At 49.2% G+C, this 21,282-nt stretch overlaps 2 protein-coding genes across 2 annotated transcripts in view; one reads left to right on the top strand and one right to left on the bottom strand.

Annotated features, from left to right (window-relative positions):
• Lgmn (legumain) overlaps nt 1–3,526 on the top strand; it is a 35,867-nt gene extending 32,341 nt beyond the window's left edge. The window contains exons 12-14 of the mRNA XM_021178946.2: nt 1,785–1,955; nt 2,687–2,754; nt 2,984–3,526. Coding sequence (XP_021034605.1) covers nt 1,785–1,955; nt 2,687–2,754; nt 2,984–3,026 — 282 coding nt within the window. The 3' untranslated portion in view covers nt 3,027–3,526. The remainder of the gene's footprint in view (nt 1–1,784; nt 1,956–2,686; nt 2,755–2,983) is intronic.
• A 3,174-nt stretch (nt 3,527–6,700) lies between these two features.
• Rin3 (Ras and Rab interactor 3) overlaps nt 6,701–21,282 on the bottom strand; it is a 113,603-nt gene continuing 99,021 nt past the window's right edge. Inside the window, exons 8-10 of the mRNA XM_021179321.2 lie at nt 14,584–14,715; nt 9,836–9,999; nt 6,701–7,730 (exon numbers count right to left, since the gene is read on the bottom strand). Coding sequence (XP_021034980.1) covers nt 7,410–7,730; nt 9,836–9,999; nt 14,584–14,715 — 617 coding nt within the window. The 3' untranslated portion in view covers nt 6,701–7,409. The remainder of the gene's footprint in view (nt 7,731–9,835; nt 10,000–14,583; nt 14,716–21,282) is intronic.

The following is a 21,282-nucleotide window of genomic DNA, read 5'->3' as shown; positions in this document are numbered from 1 at the left end:
ACTCAGTGGTCCCAGCCTGTAGCCCTTCCTGAAGTTGACGTCTCTGTGCCTCACAGCTGCTGAGGTCTGCAGTTGGTGGACTTGGCAGGGGGGTCCTCCTGGTCATAGCTGTGTAGTCTCTCATCTGTGCCTGTGTGTTCCAACAAAGCCAGTCTGTGGTCATACTTGTCCCCCGTCAACACGGGACGCTGGGGGATACGTGAAGATTAAAAGTGAAACAAACAAACACCTTTTGATCTATTTTACTTTTCCAAGTAGAGACCCATGTATCTCAGGCTGGCCATCTCCAGCTTGCTGCTTAGCCGAGGGTGGCCTTGAACTTCTGATCCTCCTTCCTCCACTTCGGAGTGCTGGTGTTTTATGTTCCCTGAGTACGTGGTTCTTAGGATTAGGAATTAAAGCCAGGGTTTCACCAATGCTAGGCAAGCACTCTACCATCTGTGCTGCATCTGCAGCAGCCATGAATGTGTTTTAAATGCCTATCTTTTCTCATTCATTCATTCATTCATTCATTCATTTATTTTGAAACTTGTCACCCCAGAATGTTGACAACCTGAGTAGCCAGGCTGTTTTTAACTGGTGTCAAACACAGTGACAATAACTGTCCTTTTTCTTTCTAACCTCTGGCCTCTTGAGTCCCGCTGTTTATTGTTCCCTGGGAGGTTTTGTCTGTGTTGGGTTATTGTTATGGTGTCTCAAGAGTTAAAATGATTCAGACACTGTGTCCAATGCCTCCAAGTCCCAGCCCTTGGGAGGTGGGGGCAGCGAGATCAGGAGTTCCTTAGCTGCTATATTGAATTAGAGGTCAACCTGGGTTACATGAGGCCATGTCTCAGAACAAGTAACAGCTCCGTGAAAAGAGCCTTTTGTCTTTATCCTCTGGGTAGACACGGAAACCGAACCAGAGTTTTCTTGCATTGGCCTCTGAGCCATTGTGTATGTTGTAGAATTTCTCTGGCTTTGGCAGTAAAATCTGAAAACTATCTCCAAGCCTGCGCACTTACTGATTCAACAGTTTCCCGCTAACTGCCGTATTGTTACACCTTTATGTAAAATAAACCAAGAAAAAAAAATCAAGATAAAAACAACATTGAACTCATGCAGCACAGTAGCATTGCTTCACGTCCACAGACGTCTGCGCCCAGTGTGACAGGGAACAGCTGATGTTTACTCTGTGGCCCTGGGGTTTTTGCTGAAGCATGGGAAGCCATTACGGGGTCCGCAGGGCTCTAGGGACCCCCGTGTTTGGGACCACACGTGGCTCTATCACACAGTTGCTGGCGAGTGTGAACAGTTCATCCATGCAGAAGATGAACACTGGGTTGGTCAGAGACTTTATGGAACGTTTGGGTTCAGCAGAGCTTTCTTTATGTTGCTATTTCATCATCTGGGAGGAAAAAGGGGGGGGAGGCAGCCTGTGCTCTCTGTGTACTCACCCTGGTTTCCTGAGCATTCAGAGGTGCCCAGGAGCAGGCAGGGACAGATGAGGATAGCGGTGTGCTGAGGCAGGTCTCAGTCAGGCACAGGCTAACCTCCAGGTGTCACGCGTCAGTTCTGCTGTGACGGTAGGAGATCTAGAAGGTCTGGCCTTTTCAGTGTCACAGAAACCAAACGCATACCTAGCATCTCTCTTGAATGCATTTATTAAGTTGTTTTAATTCACGGTGGGTTGAGGGCAATGTCAGGATAGTTCTCTGAAGATGCTGTGTACTATAGAGCCCGGGGAGAGTACTTTAAGCTAGAATCGTTTTGAAATGCTGTCTTTTTTTTTTTTTTTTCCCTAGGCCAGGCACGTCATTGAGAAGTCTGTGCACAAGATTGTTTCCCTGCTGGCGGGATTTGGGGAAACTGCTGAGAGACATCTGTCAGAGAGGACCGTGCTCACAGCACATGACTGCTACCAGGAGGCCGTGACCCACTTCCGCACACACTGCTTTAACTGGCACTCTGTCACGGTGAGCCCAGCGGGTCCTCAGGTCTCCTGCATCTGAGATGGTAGTGCTAAACTCAGGTGTACTGGCTTGTATGGAAAGATTCTCTCTGGACCATAGTCATGTGTCTTGTCTACCAGAGTCATAGGTGACAACTCCCATTACTGTTGCCTTTGAAGGGTGCTTGCTTCTCATGATGATGTGACCCCCATAACCCTCGCATCATCCTCACATCTCCAGACATTGGCTTCTTTCTTCCTCCTGATGTCTTCTGTCCATTCCCCAAGATTTATCATTGTTGGAGCACACGCTAGTCTACGGAGAAGGGAGAACTATGTTTTGGCCAATTGTAGAGTCAGTCAGCTAGTCGGTCCCTAAAACGTCCTGTGGTCACAATGGGATGCTTGACTCCTCCTGGAGCAAGGTGGGCAGACTGTGGCCCGTAGACCAAACCCTGGCAGAGCCTGGCTTTGAACCTTTGTAGTCCAGTTTGGCATTTGTGCGTCATGCTTCCCTCCTCAGCTGGGTTCCCAGAATCAGCTGAAGCTGGACAGAGTTTCAGCAGCCCCAGCAGCCCTGAGGTTGTGTGCGAATGTTTGTCTCTCCTCGGGAGAGCATGTGAACGCCTATAGATCGCCGAAAGAAGATGGCAGACCTGTGACCCAAACGGACCTCCAACTCCTGGCTCAAATGGCTTTGTCTCTGTGATGACTGCATGGTGAGGTGCTCATGTGTGGGTCTCTGTTTTCTTGCAGTACGAGCATGCCTTGCGGTACTTGTATGTGCTGGCCAACCTCTGTGAGGCACCATATCCGATTGACAGGTAAAGCAGTGCTTGGCTGGCACTGGGAAGATGGGCATCATTCCAGATGTACTGGGGAGGGCACCACTGGCCCGAGGAGACTGTAGTTCCTGAGGCCACTCATTGGTGGAATGGGAGGGCGGGTTCCCAGTGGTGATGGCTAGGGACTTTGTCCGGCATGACTCCTCCCATGTCTTGTTTTCTGCAGGGTTGGCTTAACTCATCTGATTCATCTTCCTGTTTCTTGCAGGATAGAGATGGCCATGGACAAAGTGTGCCTTAGTCACTACTGAACAGCTCGCTTCCCGATGAGTGAGCACAGTCCACTGGAATATGAACCAACCAGCGACTGAAAGGGCGGAGCCAGAGGCAGCACCCAAGCCCCGCCCCCAGGAATACCGCCGGCCCACCCCAGGGCTTGCTTTTTGAAGATACCTGCTTACTAAGATGCTGCCGGTTTGGGTGGGTAAAGCTCTCTGGAAGAAGGAACTTTGCTTCTTAGGAGTTTGGTTTTTTTTTTTTTTTTTTTGTTTTTGTTTGTTTTGTTGTCCATTAGCTTTCAAGAGCAAATTCCCCGTGGCTTCTCTAGCCAGGGAAGGAATCGTCTGAGAAATTCAAAGCTGAAACCTCTTGCCGTGTCTTCACAGTGATTTCACTGAAGAGGAGGGTGGAAAGCAAGCCCCTATGGGAGAATTATTTTTAGAATTATATAATTTTTGATTGCTTTTATATTTTATTCTGTAATAATGGATGTCTTAAAACCAATAAGTGAAGTGAGACATTTGTTTCTGGACTCTGGCTTTGTGGTTTGTGTTTTACCCTCATGGTGGGCTGACCCTTCCCTGCTCCAAGTTCTGTGAGCTTGCAGCCCCCCCCACTCCCCCTCCCCCTCGCCCACCCCTGTTCCTTTTGCCCTAGAATGCCTGACTGTTTAGCTCTTCACCCTGGTCAGTTTCAGGGGCCTTTTTCTTCCTTAAGTTTCACTCCGCCTCTTCATCTTCCTACCTGTTCTGATTGGAATATGAAGTATCCCCTACAGGCTTGGATGCTGAGTGTTTGGTCCCTAGCTGGCAGCACTGGTTTGGGAAGATCTGGAAACTCTAGGATGTGGGGCCTAGCTAGAGGAAGTAGGTCCCGGGGGTTGTACTTTAGAGGCCATGCTTGATCCCTAGACTCCACCCATTGCTCCGTTTCTTGCCACTGAGAGGGGTGGAACTTTTCCCTGCCATACAGGACACTCAATTTTGCCCAAGCAACTATGCACTGAACCCTCAGGCTATGAAGCAGTGTCTTAGTAAGTCCTCCCCTACTAAGTCTTTTCACCATGCTGAGACAGCCCGACTAACCCAGAAACGCCTTCAGAAGCAGCTGTTCCCGGCCCTGTGTGGCCATGCATCTCATAGTCAGATGCAAGGCAAGGCAAGGCGGGGCCACGCCCCTCTGTGTCTCTGGCACAGTACATCCAAGGTGTAGTTGTTAAGAGATGTGAAATCAGGGCTCTGTATCCATGCAGGGCAATACTATAAACAGCAGTAAAAAGGGATGGAGTACCTGTATAGGGCGTAGCATTATTAAGCCAATTGAAGCCAAGTGCTAAAACCATGTCGTAGATAGCTTTATGTGACATGTGCTGAACAGGCAAATCCACACAGAGAGACACTTATCGGTGCTAGCGACTAAGGAAATAAATGGGAGTGAGAGCGGCTGGGTGTAAGCCTGCTCCCTCAGCCCCCTCTTACAGGATCTCGCTATGTTGCAAGGCAGGCCTGGAACTCAGGAATCCTGCCTCAGCGTCCCAGCTAGCCAGACACAGGTGTGCCCCTCATGCCTGGTTCAGTTTGCTCCCAGGGATGCTGGAGGGTCAGGAAGCTGAGGATTGTGACTGCTCAGTATTTCAGGCACAGGGAGCCCCAGACCAAATGGGTTTGAGTTGTGTGGGTCTAGTCGGGAGCACGTTTGCTTTGGGAGATTTGTTTGAAAAACACAGATGAACCGTATAACCTAGAAATACTTTTAAAAATTAAATATAAGCCCTGGAGATAAGTCTGTTTTACCATGACTATGTTACATACAGACCTATAATGAAAAGGTAAAGTTCATACACACACACACACACACACACACACACACACACATATACAAACCTGGAACCATGAACAATAAAGAGACATGTAAACAAAGTAAGAATGTTGCATCCTAGCTGCAGAAACCTGCCTGCAGAAACAGCTCTTTTGCTATCAGTCTTCCGCTGGTTTCATGCCTAGGGAGGAGTGATTTCTTACACATTTCACCCCTTTCACCAATTTTAACACATAGAACCTAGGCTCACTCCACTGAGCCTAGGTTAAGAGTGCTGGGTGTTCTAGAGGACCCAGGGTCGATTTCCAAGCAGTTACATGGTGGCTCACAACTGTGTTTAACTCCAGTTCCAGGGAACCAATGCTCTTGTCTGTCCTCCACAGGCACCATACACATATGTGGTGGATAGACATACATCTAGGCAAAACAGTCACGTAAGAAACCATTAAAAAACAAAACAAAACGAAAAACCCCAAACCCCTAAGCGTATGCTATTGACTATTAGTGATAAGGCCAACAGCCAGCTGTTACTAGTTATGTATTTCGAGGGTGTCACATGTTATATGCTGTGGAGGTGGGGTGATGGCTCATGGTTAAGAGCTCAAACTGCACTTGCAGAGGACCTGGAGTTGGGTTCCTCACACCTGGGATGGCTCACAACCCTGTAGCTTCAGCTCCAGAGGCTTCTGAGGCCCTCTTCTGGTCTCCATAGGTACTGCATGCACCTGTTCATACCCCTGACACACATGAACATAATTAAAAGTAAAATAAGCCACGGAATTCCATGCAGATTTTCAGCTGCCCAGGAGGTTAGATTATATGTTTTAACTAGGATAATTAAGCAGCATGTGAGTTAAGTCTCACGTTGTAAAAGACAGGCATGAATGGTATGTATGAAACTGAGGCAGGAGGATTGCTGAGTCTAGGAGTTCAGAGGTAGCTGGGGCAGCATTGCAAGGCCATGTCTTAAAGCTGTGAAGAGAGAGAGAGTCGTATAGCTAGATGGGCATTGGGATGGGCATGGAGAAAGCAAAGATGAAAGGCAGCATTAGGGCTGATGGTACAGCTCGCTTGGGCATGCAGCCCTGGGCTCCATCACCATACAAACTGGCCATGATGGTGCACACCTGTAATCCCAACAGCCCTAGAAGGATCTAGATCAGCGGTTTTCAATGAGGTGGTGAGTGACCCTTTTCCGGGGGCTGCTTAAGACCATTGCAAAACAGCTTATGAACATTGTGATTCATAACAGTAGCAAAATTACTGTTCTGAAGTAGCAATGAAAACTATTTTATGGTGGTGGTGGTGGTGAGTCACCAGAACATGAGTTAAGGATCGTGGCATTAGGAAGGTTTAGAATCACTGCTCTGTATACTCAAGGCTATCCTTGGTTACATAATGAGCTTGAGGGCTTACTCGTGGGAACCTGTCTTTAAAAAAAAAAAAAAGAGGGCATTAATGGTCTGGAGAGATAGTTCAGTGGTTAAGAGCACTGACTGCTTTTCCAGGTCATGAGTTCAAGTCCAAGCAACCACATGGTGGCTCACAACCATCTATAATGAGATCTGACTCCTTCTTCTGGGATATCTGAAGATAACTACAGTGTACATATATATAATAAATAAATAATTTTTTAAAAAGTGCATTAATTAAACCTGATTGGTCTGACCAGCTGTCTTGTACATGACTCCACTTCCTGGAGGTGGGCTTTGAAGGATGCATATGAGAGCTAACCAGGCGAAGGTCAAGAGGATTGGAATTCCCAAGAGCAAACGGTAGGAGAGGTGGTTCTAGAAGTCGTCTAGAGCCTGGGATGCTGGGAACCAAGGGTGGTGGCGAATCAACAGGTCCCAGACTGGCGAGCAGAACTCTGGCCCCTTCAGAGAAGTTAGCTTTTGCAAAAGGGCTTTTATTACCCCCCCCCCCCCAACCGCATCTCGTCAACACTGATGACCTGTGGTGTTTCCATCACAGAACGGGCCTTTAATGACCCTCCCACCCCCAATCTTATGGCATTGGTTGAACTTGTCCATGTGTCCCTGGAGCTGGCTTGGTTGCTTCCAGTGGAGCTCAGGAGCCCCGTTGTACTAGGCACTCTGGTAGCTGAAGGCAAATTCTGAGGCAGGGGTGCGGTGCAGGGCTGTCTCTTCAAAATAATACTCTTAGATCTTGGGTTGTGGTGGAACATCTCAGCTCCATCCCCGAGGCTCAGGGAGCAGCTGGGGCCAGGAACCCCTTCATTAGCCAGTCCTGGGGAAAGTGAGCTCTTCTCAGGAAAGACTAAAGATGGGGCTAGGAGGTGAGACAGGACCAGGAGAATTGCCTGAGGAACCCGGTGTGAGCAGGGTTGGGCTTGTTTGCTACAGCTGGCAAGAGCCTCTTCCACCTGAGCCTTGGTTTCCCTTACATCCAACTAAGAACTTGGTGCCTCAGGCTATGACTCTACCTGATTGGCTTAGGCATGCTCAGTGGGCGTTACACCGGTGTGACTGACACAGGCACCTACGATGGCAGGGATGTGTGGTTAAGGAGAGCAGCCAATGAGAGCCCAGTCCCAATCCCTCTATCCCCCTCTCAGGAGATCCTGTCACCACAGCTTATAGGAAGTTGGGCTCCCTCACTACTATACAGGGCTGACTTGAATCATCCTTGCCGCTGTCCTGGGGCCGGTACACGAAGTGGAAGTCTCGTTTGGGCTCGCTCCGGAGCAGATAACCCTTGATGCGGTGCGGCAGAGCCTCGTCGGCCAGCTGGAAGCAGCGCCCGTCCACCAGCACGAAGAGCCGGTAGTCTTGGGGCTGTGACACCTCAAACTTCTCAGCGCACTGTGCACACAGTGCCTGGGCTGCTGTGTCTGCCCGTGACGCCAGTGTCCGTGACTGCTGCTCGGGCTTCAGGTAGGACACACAGATAAAGTCCTGCAGGCAAGATGGAGGAGGTGTGAGGTTACCAATAGCATTCTGGGTCACCCTCATCCCAACATTGGGAGCTAGGGCCAGCGGACAGGAGCATGGTGACATTGGACCTCAAGCTATTGTGAAGCTGAGAGTTAGGGCAACTGTGTCCTTTTCTTACTCTGCCACTGAGGCTGGTGGGTAACTCTTCCTTCTCTGGGTCTCCCCTCCCCACTGGACTTATTTAGGGTGATTGAATCAGGTTTCAAATACCGATTTAATTCTTGTGTGTATGCATGGTGTATGTATGCATATGCCCCAAATTCCCATGTGGAGGTCCCAGGACAACTCTGCAGTTGCTTCCTTCCTTCTACCTTTACAAAGATTCCAGGGATTGAACTCACATTGTTAAATTTGCCTGTCAAGCACCATTCCTAGCCGCGTCATCAATTCCCAGCTGATTCAATCATTTTTGAGTCATGGCAATGACGGAGTCCCATCCCCTGTCCTTAGCCAGTCTGCAGGCTCTTCACTATTCTCCCTTGCCATCATGGGTCAATCATGCATTCATTTGGTATCTCCCCACACCTCGGGTGCATTGCTGGAAGGCAGGATAAAGCTGCGGGTATAGATTATCATCCTAGCGCCTCACAGTTCATACACGTGGAGCCGATTGGCCTCTGAGAGCAGGGGTTGTCTCTGTGGTTTAGAGGCAGGATATGAAGAGGCTGGAGGGAAGCTGGGGGTGAGGAGCTGAGGAAGGGGTAAGTTTAGGATGTGAGGTGATGCCTATGGCGGTGGTGGGGAAGTATATGCAGCACGGGTCCACAGACTCCCTGCCCTTCCTAGCTTTGAGTGTGGTTCTGTTTGTTGTGTGACCCTGACCACTGTTGCTTCAGCTGTAGACCGAGGACGAGAGCCACACACTGCCACCAAGCCAGTGTGAAATAATGTGTGTGTGGCTGCCTTACCATGGATGGAGTGGCAATATCTGTGGCTGGCTCACAGCCACAACCAGGAAGACGCTAATGGCTACGTTAAAAGGTGGTATGCACTTACAGAGAGCCAGGGTCTGGGCCTCACCGTAGGCTTCTGTTTCTTCCCAGAAGGGAAAAGTGGGACAGGGGTGCTGTTGGGTGTGTATGTGTGGTGGGTTGGTACTCCCTCACGCCAATGCATACCAGCTTGGGCCAGTCTATGGTGTGCATCTCCTAGTTCCCAGTTCAGCGATGCAAGCACAGATTTACCTTGTTGGGAGGGAGTCTTTATACCAGGGAAAGTGGCAGAAGCTGAGGCCGCAGCTTTCTTTTCCTTTCCCACTGGTTCTAAGGTGCTGTTGAATCCAGGAAGGAGTAGAGATGCTAAGTTGGCAGCTATGAGCATGGGCAGGGATGCAGGACTCAGTTGGCTGATATGGATGGGAAATGGAGCTCCTGAGGCGGCCCGAGACTGCAGGACAACTTTAGTCACCATCGCTTCCAAAATGAGGATGGCTAGAATCAACTCTTAGTTCAAAGCTGGGTCGAGAATTCAGACCTCCTGCCTCCCAGAGGCCGGACTCCATTTTCTACACAGAGTCTATATAACTCTGAAGAGCTCTGGAGGGCTGTCTGGCCTCTTGGCCCAACTCCCTCTATTTTCTGCCTATTGCCGTCCTGTTCTGTCCCAGACCCTGGGTTTCAGGCCTCTGAGACATGAACCATGAGCATTGCCCTCCCCGTATGAGAGTTTCTCATATAGAGGATTTACAACAGCCCATGACGATTGCTGTAATGGGGAAGCCTTGGCCAGCAGCACCGAGAAGAATGGTGTGTGTGTGTGTGTGTGCGTAGCAGGGAGATGATCTGGGCTGTTAGGGGACATATGGGTGAATCGATCTGATGCAGCCTGGGATATGTGGAATGTCTTGTTCCTCCCATACCACTTGGCCTATTGGGTTATAGCACCTGCCTGGTGGCACTTCTAAGCCTACCCAGGACCTGCAGAGCTAGGCAGATTGGCAGGTAGAACTTTGGATTCCTCTGTGCAAGACGCACTGCTCACCCTGAGGATAGCGGGCCAAAGCAGCCAAGCATAGCGTACAGTACCTACACAGTTTGTAGCCCCAGACACTTAGTCCCCAGCATCACCTGCACAGAGGAGCGGGAGGCCCGCGCCTTGTTGAGCGTGCGCCTGCGTTCCCAGCGATGGATGGAGTCCTGCACCTCCACGCTCAGCTGTCGGGTCACTGTGATCTTGTCATAGTTTTTAATGTGCTCCAGGGCTCCGTAGGTGGTGGTCAGATAGTAGGAACCTGTGGGGTCAAGGACACTGGCTGACCGAGAAAGGTCTGGATCCACCACATTGGGAGGGGAGCTGGTCTCAAAGTGCGCGGCTCTGCCCATTGCTTCCAACATGCCCCTCCCTTCATGGACACCAGGGGGCGTCCACGCTCTACAACCTGCTTCAAAGGCTTTACTTCACCGCACGGGGGCTTCAGCCGTTGGCACTGTATAGAAACAGCTTAGCTCACATCTTTCCTTAGCCCCCTTCAAGAAGGTATTGTGTGGAATACTCCATATATTACATATATAATTATATATGATTATTTTAATATTATAACAAATTAGAAATGTTATTTATAATTACATATAATTATATGATTATATAATATAAAAATACAGAAAATATATATAAAATTATTTTTAGACAGGGTCTCACTACTTAGCCCTGGCCTGAAATTCATAATAAAGACCAGGATAGCCTTAAACTCATAGAGATCACCAGCCTCTGCCTTCTGAGTGCTGAGATTAAAGGTATGGTTGGTTTATCATACCTGGCTAAGGATACTTATCCAATGTGGCCAGATTGGGAAGAGGACAAGAAACCCAGCAATTCCTACAAGTCTGTCATCCAAGCTTGGTACTCTTACAATGATATTTGAAATGTAAAATGCGATTTTTAAGTGTTTTAAAATATATAGGATACGTAAGAAACCGAGAGACATGGATGCCTGGGTGTGTGTGGAGGAGGCGCTGGGAGCCCACCTTCTCACTGTAGTACACACTGTTTTAACCGGAAGAGCACCGTGAGTGTATTACCTATCATAAAAACAATTTCCAAGGATGCACAGGAAATTTTAGTTATCACATGAAGTTTTTAGGGATTAAAATAGTAAAATGTTTGATGCTATGCAGCCATAATCTCAGCAGCACTCAGGAGGCAGAGGCAGAGGCAGGCAGATTTCTGTGAGCTGGACGTCAACTTAGTCTATGTAGCAAATGCAAGGCCAGAAACAGCTACAAAGCGAGATCCTGTCCATTAAAAAAAAGTATTACATTTAAATTTTTATTTTGTGTGCACATGTGTACATGTATTTTTGGGCACACTCAACTTGCAGAAGTCAGTTTCCCTTCTACCACAAGAGTCCCAGGAATTGAAATGAGGTCCCTAGACTTGGTGGCAACTGCCTGCCTTTACCCACTAAAATATTGGCCCACCAAAATCTCTTCTTTAAAAATAATCTTAACCTTTAAGGTTTCCCTGAAGTAATTGAGGCTTTAAGGTACTTGAAGCTGGAGCAGCCATGGAATTTTAAATTCAAAGACAATGCTTTGCTGGGATGTTTATCTGGCCATCGACTTGTTAGGACTTCAGAACCTTTCTGACATCTTTCACTTTTTAAAATTTTGGTAGCTTTTATTTTTAAATTTATTTGTTTTATGTATATGAGCATGTGTCTTCAGACACTCCAGAAGAGGGCATCGGATCCCATTACAGATGGTTGTGAGCCACCATGTGGTTTCTGGGAATTGAACTCAGGACCCCTGGAAGAGCAGTCAGTGCTCTTAACCGCTGCGCCATCTCTGCAGCCTGAGAGATCCTTCACTTTGAATGCAGTGGTTCTCAACTTTCCTAACTCTGTGATCCTTTAATACAGTTCCTCATGTTGTACTGACCAACCCCCTCCCCAGTCATAGAATTATTTTCCTCACTTCTTTATAACTATAATTTTGTTACTTCTGCAAACCATAATGTAAATATGTAGTATATCTAATATGCAACCAACCCCCAAAAAGGTCACAACCCACAGGTTGATAACTGCTGCTTTCTTTAAAGGGAAGAAACTGAATCATAGAAGAAGAGGGTGACATGGCCAGGATCACACGGTACCGCCCCCCTGCCCTTAGCATCCTGCTTTCTTCCAGTCCCTCACTTTCCTGATATTCTCTAGCCTGCTTTTCCTGGCTATTAAAGCCAAGCTAATGATCTTGGACATGAGGCTGATTCTGCCTGTGACCCACCCCAATTCATCTTCCCATCCTAACTATGGGAGATCCACTGGTATTTGAACTGGCCCTGGATGAAAATGCTCGCATCCAGACTCCTTAAGCTTGGCTGAGCAGGCACAGCCCTGAGTCCTACCCCTGTGGCAGGGAGAGCAGGGCAAGGTTAGGGATGCTCTGATTCTGAGTCCTGGAGATGAATGAGCATATCGAAAAGTCACTTGCTTTTCTATATCATGTGTGTAAGGGGCGGGGCTTAGTCACGCTTGGGTCACACAACTATATGAGGGCAGATAATAGTTCTGGGGGCTTCTGGTTCTCTCTGAGGCAATAGGGAGTAACTCCAAGCCCTGTTGGAGGCTCTCATAGCCCTTCAAGTCCTATACATCCCATATGGCCCTTCTAGCCCTCTTTGATGGAGACCATGTAGTACCGACTATGAGCACTAGGTGACAGGCGACACCACTATGAGTTTTGCAGACATTTCCCATGTGGTGGATTGCTTGGTAAATCCATTGGTGAGATTAGCTGGGCACAGGTTAGGGAGGGCACATGGGCAAAAGGTCTATGAAGACACTTGTGGGAGATGTTTGGATTCTTGGTTGGCTCTAGCCAGGTGATTTCCCTGAGATGGGGTGGGTATAAGAAGGGCCTCCAAGCTGCTTTCAGGAAGGCCCTCATCTCTCCTGCCACAAATGCCTGCTGGGAAAAATCACAGGAACCAGCTATCAGATCTGGGATAAATCATACTCCATCCCAGGCAGGAGGGGTCACACGAATGCATAGGAGACAGTGTTTCCATAGGTGGAGAGAGATCCAGTGCAGACACGGGCACAGTGCCTTGTTTCCCAGGACTTGGGTAGATACTGTCTCAGGGTGGGTGTCACACTTTCAGCAGTGCTGGCTAGAGATCCCTGTCAATTTCTTTGGTGTCTGGGTGCTTCCAGGGGCATGGTGAAACCCAAGAAAAGCTTTGAGGAGACGGAGGTCCCAAATGTGAGAGTGAGGTATTTGTTGATTCTCACGAGACTCCCAGACTTCTGGCATGGATGGTTCAATGAGTGCATGGGCTGGTGGATGGAGATATGGGGGATGGGCAGATAGATGACAGAGTGTGTATGGATGAGTTGAAGAGTGAGTAGGTAAGTTTATGGATGGATGGACTGGTGAGGAAATGAATGGGTGGATGGGTGAACAGATGGATGGGCTGGCCAATGGAGGATGGATGGAGAGATGGGTAGATAGATAAATGAATTGGTGGGTAGATAGGTAGATAGGCTGATATAGATGTGGATGGGTGGATGGATGGATGGATGGATGGATAGATGGATGGAAAAGTGGGTAGATGGGTGAGTAGGTAGGTAGATGAATGAATAGGGAGTTGATGGGTAGATGTGTGGGTAGGCATGTGGATGGACAGATGGATGTACAAGTAGATGGATGGTGGGTAGAAGAAAAGCTTGCTTCTTCTGAATCCCCGGACTTCACAGGAAAACCAGGTGCTCCAGTTGCAGGTAACATTGTAACTAAAGAGGAAAAGGAGGTAGCTCCAGGTGCCACAGCCACAGCTCAGAGCTACAGGCGACAGCAAAGCTCTCCGCTTTCCCTGTTCCCCTGAGCTTAGAAGAGCTCACCGAAGCACTTATGTGTCAGGCTTGCCACCTCCAGAGGTGGCAGATGCAAACGCATGCAAAGGGGAACAGCCACTCAAGAACCACAAAGCCCTAAGGGGACGCTTGTGCCTGGGAGACTGACTCCATTCTTCGAGGGTGGAAGCCCATAGGACATGTCATGGTTCCTCAGAGTCCATCTCGGGGCTTCTGTACCTCAAGTGATTCTTAGTGGAGGGGTGGCTGAGGCCCTAGCGGAGGAAGTGGTGGGTGGAGGGACGGGGAAGGGAAACTGAGACAGGCCGCAGCAAATCACACCCTTTCTTCATTCAACCAGGGAGCACAGAGCCCTCAATGCCTCAGTGACTTCTTCCTACGGACACAAGTCCTGGCCAGGGCTGAGTCCCAGGAGCCACCTTATCTAAGAACGGATCTCTACTTGCCACACTCCATGGAGACAATGTCTGCCATTTTTGCATCGCCTGTTAAACCACTAACTTCTGCTGGGCCTCCAGGAAGAATACCATTCCTCCTCTTCTTTGTTTTTAATTAATATATTTAGTTTTACTGGTTTATTTTTGAATCAGGGTCTCACTCTGCATCCCTGGCTGGTCTAGAACTTAACTGTGTGGAACATGCTGGCCTCGAACTCACAGAGACCCACCTACTTCTGCTGTCTGAGTGCTGTAATTAAAGGTGTGTGCCACTATGACCAGCTCTTCTTTATCTGTTGGCACCTGCTCACCCTTCAGTGCTCACCCGAGGCATCACCTCCTCCAGAGGCTCTCCCCGCCTGCACTGTCAGGGTAGCATGCTCCCAGCCTCTTTGACTTTCCTACCATCCCAGTTTTGCCACGTTTCTTTGCAACCTGACTGTCTTCCTGGTCAACGAGCTATTTGGGCAGGGCTTGTGTGCATGTCCCTAGGGCCTAACCAAGAAGTCCTTGCCAGGCCACCTGGGTTGCTGGGAGATGATGGTGGGTCTAGGGGTGGCAAGCTCACCCTCTCCTAACTGCAGGGCGGGGTCCATGAGCTCCATCATGTACTCCACGTTGAGGAGCATCTCAGTGAGGTTGCTGCGGGCCAGCACGTACATGAGCACAGGCAGGAAGTCGTCGGCCCCGTAGGGCTTCCCTGCAAGGAGAAGAGGATGAAGGCTGTGAGCGCCAGCTCCCTGTGAGCCACTCAGGCACCCGAGGTTACCCTGGAAGAGAAAGGCTCTGCAGGGTTCAACAGTCAGGACCCTAACAACTCCTAGGGTGGCTCAGTATGGGGAGACAAGAAGGAACTGAGAAAGAGCACTGGGCTGGGGTAACAAAATTCTGGGTCCTTGCTCTTTCCTGGTTCTTCCCCTGAGGCTACCCTGGGCTGCTTGCTGGGTCATCTAGTTCTCATCACACTTAGTTCACAGGCCGATGACTGCTGCATGGGCATCTGCAGTGAAAACTGAGATCCAACTCTGTGCCCAAGATCCACCTCTGCCCCTGAGATCCACCTCTGCCCCTGAATCCATCTCTGGCCCTGAGATCTGTCACTGCCCCCCAAGATCTACTCCAACCCAAAATCTACTACTATCCCTGAGATCCACCTCTGCCCCTGAATCCATCTCTGTCCCTGAGATCTGTCACTGTCTGCCCCCCCGCCCCCCCGGCCCTGAGATCCATTCTGACTCAAGATCTACTACTGTGCCTGAGGTCTATCATTGCTTGAGAACATCACTCTCCTTGAGATCCATCTCTGCCCCCAAGATCTCCCCCTGCCCAAGATCAATCACTACCCCAGAGACTACCACTGTGCCTGAGATCCACCACTGCCAGTGGTCTAACCTGAGCCCCTTGTGTATATGCAGCTGACTGCGAGAAGAGATGCTTCACAATAGAATTTCCAAGCGGAAGGCGGAAACAGAAACTGACCTGCAGTGCTGGCCAATTCCTATGAGGTAATCACTTTCACGGTGACCAAGTTCAAACTGCAGACCTGAACAGGGACTTGGGAGGAGATGTGTAACTAGCTCCCTTGAACTGGTATGAGCTATCTCCTCCAGCGCACCAACAGCCTTACACATCACAGGTTCAACCTCACCATGGGCAGGTCAAGGCTCAGAGCCGGGAGGCCTGTGCTCAGAGTTCTGGGCTGGTCACCTGTGGGACCAGATCCATGTCTTTCCCCCTGATGCTGGCTTACAGACCAACACCAGCTCTGAGCACACTTGGAACATATCAGCTCCTAGCTGACTCTTCCAGCTGTACAACAGGCAGCACTCCCTGGGGAGATGAGTACAGCTTTGAAATGCTTCTCCTGTGATCTGAACACCTCGTTTGCATGGACCAGAGCTCGTGCCCAGCCAGGGTCAGCCTCTGTTTCCTGGTTTGAGCTTCTGTTTCTCCCAGTTCCATCTGTTCACCACCTGCGGCACACAATGCCAAGAGTTGGCAGAGACCTTCTACATACATATCTTATGGGCTGGGGAACTTTGGAGAGAGTGAATTCTTTTCTTTTCCAGAGTTAGGCTTTCTCTGTGTAGCCCTGGCTGTCCTGGCACTCATTATGTAGACCAGGCTAGCCTCAAAACTTAGAGAGATCCACCTGCCTCTGTCTCCTGAGTTCTGAGATTAAAGATGCATGCCAACCTCTGCCTAGCAAAGAGAGAATTCTTATTCAGAGAGAGATAGGCCAAAGAGTGCTCATCTGGGGGCCCTGAACACTGGAATAGGACATTAGGAAGACCCTAGCTAGGCCATTCTAGTTCTGCATGATCAGCCCTCTCCTCAGGCCATGACAAGCCTCAGTTTCTTCATCTGAATACTGGGAGATAATAATCAACTCAGTCTGTTATCAGGACTGATGTGTGTCAAATAAAGCATAGCCACTTGGGAGGCGTCATCATAAAGCGGCAGGTAGGAAATGTTGTTCAGTGTAGGGAGACACACCTTGGAGGTAGACGGCATTGTTTCATGGGTTGGGTCCTGAACTGTGTATGGTACAGAAAGCTAGCTGAGCACAGGATCCACGTGTTCCATCCCCTCTCTGCTCTTGACCCTGGCTATGAGGCTTCAGGTTGCAGTCTGCTTTGATGTTACTGCCCTGCAACAATGGACTGTAACCTGGAGTTGTAAGCTGAAGCAAATCTTCCCTCTCTTGGACACTGAGGGTCTTGCCCTCCTCTAAATGCCTTCCTAGCTCATGGAGACATCAGATGGGTGTAGGTTCACGTTTCCACTCTACATGGCAACGCACAGGACATTAAAGCTACATAAGCATGGGAACTCTCAGTAATAAACACAGGTGACTTTAGTCATTAGGATTCTGTTTAGCATAGATCTCTTTAAAACCTTCTAATGTCATAGGTCATCCTCAAGAGTCCTCCTCCCATCCAGTTCTCCAGCCACTGTCCCTGCCTGAACCATCAGTGGATTCTTGGGTCACGTGCCTCTGTGAGGAAGCAGATAATGAGGGAAGTTGCTCTTTATTACCAAGCTCTTGGCTCTACAGCCAACCTTCTAGCACTATGAATCCAGCCATTGGTCCAAGCAAGCTGCAAGTTCAGGCACAGCTAAAGGCATGGAGGGCAGTCCTTCAGCATTCTAAGCCCTTTCCATGTCTTCTGCATTTATATTGGTTTATTATTATATTATATTGGTCTTTCCTTCCTCCCTGAGGGGGCTTTGATCTATTTTTTCCACTACAGGAATCTTTTAGGCATCTCGTGCCTAGCTCTGTATGTTCCAGAGGTGGTATGACTTCTCTGTCAGATATATAGAGAATACGAATTGAAAAGACGAACTGCTCTAGGTTCTGTAAACTCTGTAGCGCCCTATAGCTCCCAGGTACGATGGATGCTTATCCAAGGCCCATATCTTATGGGCTGGGGAACTTCTCCTTAACTTCCCAGCCTACCTGACTCAGGACCCTCAAACTTGCTCTCACTGCACTCCCCAAACCTGGTGCTTGTGCTAGATGGTGGCCTGGCCCAGAGAGTGTGGCATAGGTTTGGCACAATGTGGCTTTAGGTTTGTATTTTGGCTGGGTCTAGACAGGTGTGACAGCATTTACCTCTTAGGAGAGGATGGTGTGACCAGTTATATTTGCTCCTGTGACTTCAAGTGTGGCCCTTTTCCTACTGTCTCAGCTGACCCCACTCACATCCAGGCTGCTGTATTCTCCTTTAAATGGGCCACTTAATCTGTGCATGCATTTCTCTCTCCTGTGTGGTGATGACAGGAGAGGCGGTGTGGTGGTCTTCATGTTCAGAGGGGAGACCTGGGGGCCTAGGATAGGTAGAGGTCTAGGTGGTCTAAGGCCCAAGTTGCCTAAAGTCTAGGGTTCTTGAAGCCTAGGAAGCCAGAGGTCTATGGAGCCTGAGGTCTAGGAGCAGTGTTGGGCAAGCGTGGTTTGGTCCTGTTGAACACGCTCAAGGTTGTTGGCTCAACACAGTCTGCAGCTGTGCCTTGCTGAAGGATTCCCAGTGGCTCTCAGGCCTTCAGCACAGGGATGTTGGTCTGTGCTTCAGTCACAAGGCTACGGCCAGATAGCATGAGATGCTGGGAACATGGAATGGAGTGGGGTAGGTTAGAGAATGGGGAAGTCTAGTCTTGAAACCACTAGTGTCAAGTCTGAAGTGAATCTGAGTCAACTGAGATGCAGCTAAGAATGTGTCATCCAGGGGCTAAAGAGATCGATGTTCAGCAGTTTAGAGCACTGACTGCTCTTCCAAAGGACCAGGGTTCAATTCCTAGCACCCACATGGCAGGTCACAACTGTCTGTAATTCAAGGGATCCAACCCTCTCATACAGACATACATGCAGGCAAAACACCAATGGACATAAAATAAAAGTAAATAATAAAAAAACAACAACACTCCCATGTAACTGTAATAGCTGTTAGCTGTCAACTCAATAGAATCTACAGCTACCTGGGATATGGACCTCTGGGCATGCCAATCACAGGAACTGATTACATTAACTGAGGAGACTCAGCTTAATTTGAGTGAGACCGGGCTGTAAAAATGGCAGAAAGTAAGCTGAACGCTAGCTAGCTGAACACTGAAACATTTATTGCTGTTTTTTTTGACCTTGCAAAGCAATGTGACCAGCTGCCTTAAGCTCCTGCTGCCTACATGTCCCGGCTGAGATGGGTCGAACCTTGAACTCTAAGCCTAAACAACCTCATTTTCTCTCAGGTTGCATTGGTCAGCGTATTTGATCAAAGCAATGAGAAAGTAGCCAAGTCAGCAACTATGAGGAAAGTGCGACAGACTTGAGAAGCTGTGGCCTAGGTGGCAAAGATGGAGGCAGGAAGAAAACCTGCATTCTCTCATGTGTCAGCTTCAAGGGCTGGAGAGACGGCTCAGCAGTTAAGAGTGCACACTGCTTTTGCAGGGGACCCTATTTTGCTTCTCAGCACCGGCATCAGGCAGCTCATGAATGCCTGTAGCGCTAGCTTCAGGAGGCCCAATGTCCCTGGACTCTGAGGGGACCTACTCTCAACAGGCACATACTTAGCACACAGATACAGGCACACATGCAATTAAAATGATATAGATATTAAAAAAATGAGTGTAGTCCAAGAAAGACCCTTGAATCACAGCACATTAAAGGAAGCTACACATAGTAATGACTGTAAGATGTGGAATTCCTAAGCCTTTCAGCATCCTCAAGGACATTTGTAGATCAGCGATGACCTGTGATTCAGGTAGAGATGCTAGATCTGGAGATGTTTACACCGGGACACATCCACAGCCGCCATGAGAGAGCTCTGCAGCCTGGCACTTCCAGGTCTTACAATAGAGACTCAGGACAGCACCAACTGGAAACGATCCAGATATAGACCTTGTGTGATTTAGGGAGGAAGTGTGTGTGTTCGGGGTTGTGTGTGTGTTGGGGGGGGAGTAGGGGAAGGCACTTGACAATTGCTGAGATAAGTTAACTCACAGGGTACCCAGGAGTCCTTGTTTCAGTGAACCATTTACACTTAAAGGTTTCAAGTTTGAAATCAGTTTCAGATGACAGGTTAAAAAAATGCACTGGGCTGGGGAGATGGCTCAGTTGGCAAAGTGACTGCGGTACCAAGTCAGAACCTCTGGAAAAAGCTGAGCATGGTGTGTGTGTGTGTGTGTGTGTGTGTGTGTGTGTGTGTTGTCAGTCCCAGGAAACTGGTCTGGTGGGGCTGTTGGAGGTAAGGCTGGCCTGAGGTGCAGGTATCTGTGCTCCACCTGGAGAGCCATCAGGTGCCTCACAGAACCCCACCTGGAATCTACAATGTGGTTCTGAGATAGGAGAGTAGAGTAGGAAAGGAGGGCTCGGAGGCATCAAGACTGACATATCAAGAAGCCAATGGCTGAGGGAGGATGGAAACCCCTCTCACGTGGGCTACAAGTAATACATGGGACCACAAAGGAGAAAACCCCAGCGATCTTCAAGTGCTGGGGAAGGTGGTGCTAGGTAAGTGACCCACAAAAGCCTGGGATACTCAGAGCCCAGGGCCTGCAGCCTCAGACCTTTCTAGCTCTCTGGCCTATTCCCATTCTTAGGTTGTTGCCTGTGCCCCTTTCTTAATAAACTGTCTCCATTTCTATTACTACCCACATGTCTCGGTTCAAGGCTTTGTTCAAGTGGATAAGGACCTGGAAGCCTCAGTGGTTGTTCCGTGGTTGTCCATGCCCATAACAGTACAACCTCCTCATTCCAAGGACAGGGTGGGTAGACAGTGACCTCTGAACCCCACCATCAGAACACATAGATTTGGGAACTTACAACGCATAAGAATGGGAAAACTGATGTTGATGGTTAGGTACCTCACAGCCCCTGGCTAAACCCATAGCTTTTAAGGGTCTGTCTAGGGCTGGGCAGTGGTGGCACATGCCTTTAATCCCAGCACTTGGGAGGCAGGGGCAGGTGGATTTCTGAGTTCGAGGCCAGCCTGGTCTACAGAGTGAGTTTCAGAATAGCCAGGGCCACACAGAGAAACCCTGTCTCAAAAAACCAAAAAAAAAGATAAAAAGAAAAAAGAAAAAAAAAAAAAAGGATCTGTCTAACCCAGGCACAGCACTCACATGGTACCCACATGGAATCCCCACAGATTTATCATCTAAATTAGGGCACAGAAGTGGGAGTTTAAACACAGAAGTGGGATGGTGTGTGTGGGTGATCTGCTTCCTCTCAAATGAAGATGCTCTGGGTGGGGTAATCCTAGATGGAGTTATAGCCTTGGTCAAAGGGAACTCACTGCCTCCTGATAAGATGCCCCCCTGACTTCTAGTCCCAGACCAGACCTTGGCCTGAGATTCTGGCCTGGACTGCCTGACATGTCTGGTCCCCTGTCTCTGTTCTTCCATTATTCCTGCTGAAGAACTGGCTACCTGTCTCCCTCCCCTCCTGCCCCCCTAATATTGTTTTCTTCATTCTAGCCAGCCTCCCCCTCCCCACTCCCCATCCCTGCTGTCAGGGCAAGCTTTCAGTAGCCTGAATTCATGGTTAAGAATGCTCACAGTGATCCGGCCTGATCAGCGCCGGGGTAGCTAGAGCGCAGGATCGCCTGACACCCGCCAGCTACCCACGACCCCCGCCACAGGATTTTGAGACTGCTGGTGAGTGGAACACAGGTTCTGCTCCAGTCCAATCACACGGGACCTGAGACTGCTCTGGTTGGGGAGAGAGAAATCCGGCCTACATAGGGCCACAAGCCTCTTCCGGTCAGAAAAG

This window comes from Mus caroli, chromosome 12 (assembly GCF_900094665.2).
Source record: "Mus caroli chromosome 12, CAROLI_EIJ_v1.1, whole genome shotgun sequence".
In the NCBI taxonomy this organism is placed as follows: domain Eukaryota; kingdom Metazoa; phylum Chordata; class Mammalia; order Rodentia; family Muridae; genus Mus; species Mus caroli.
The sequence above is the reverse complement of the archived record's forward strand: the minus strand, read 5'-3'. Positions and strand labels throughout refer to the sequence as shown.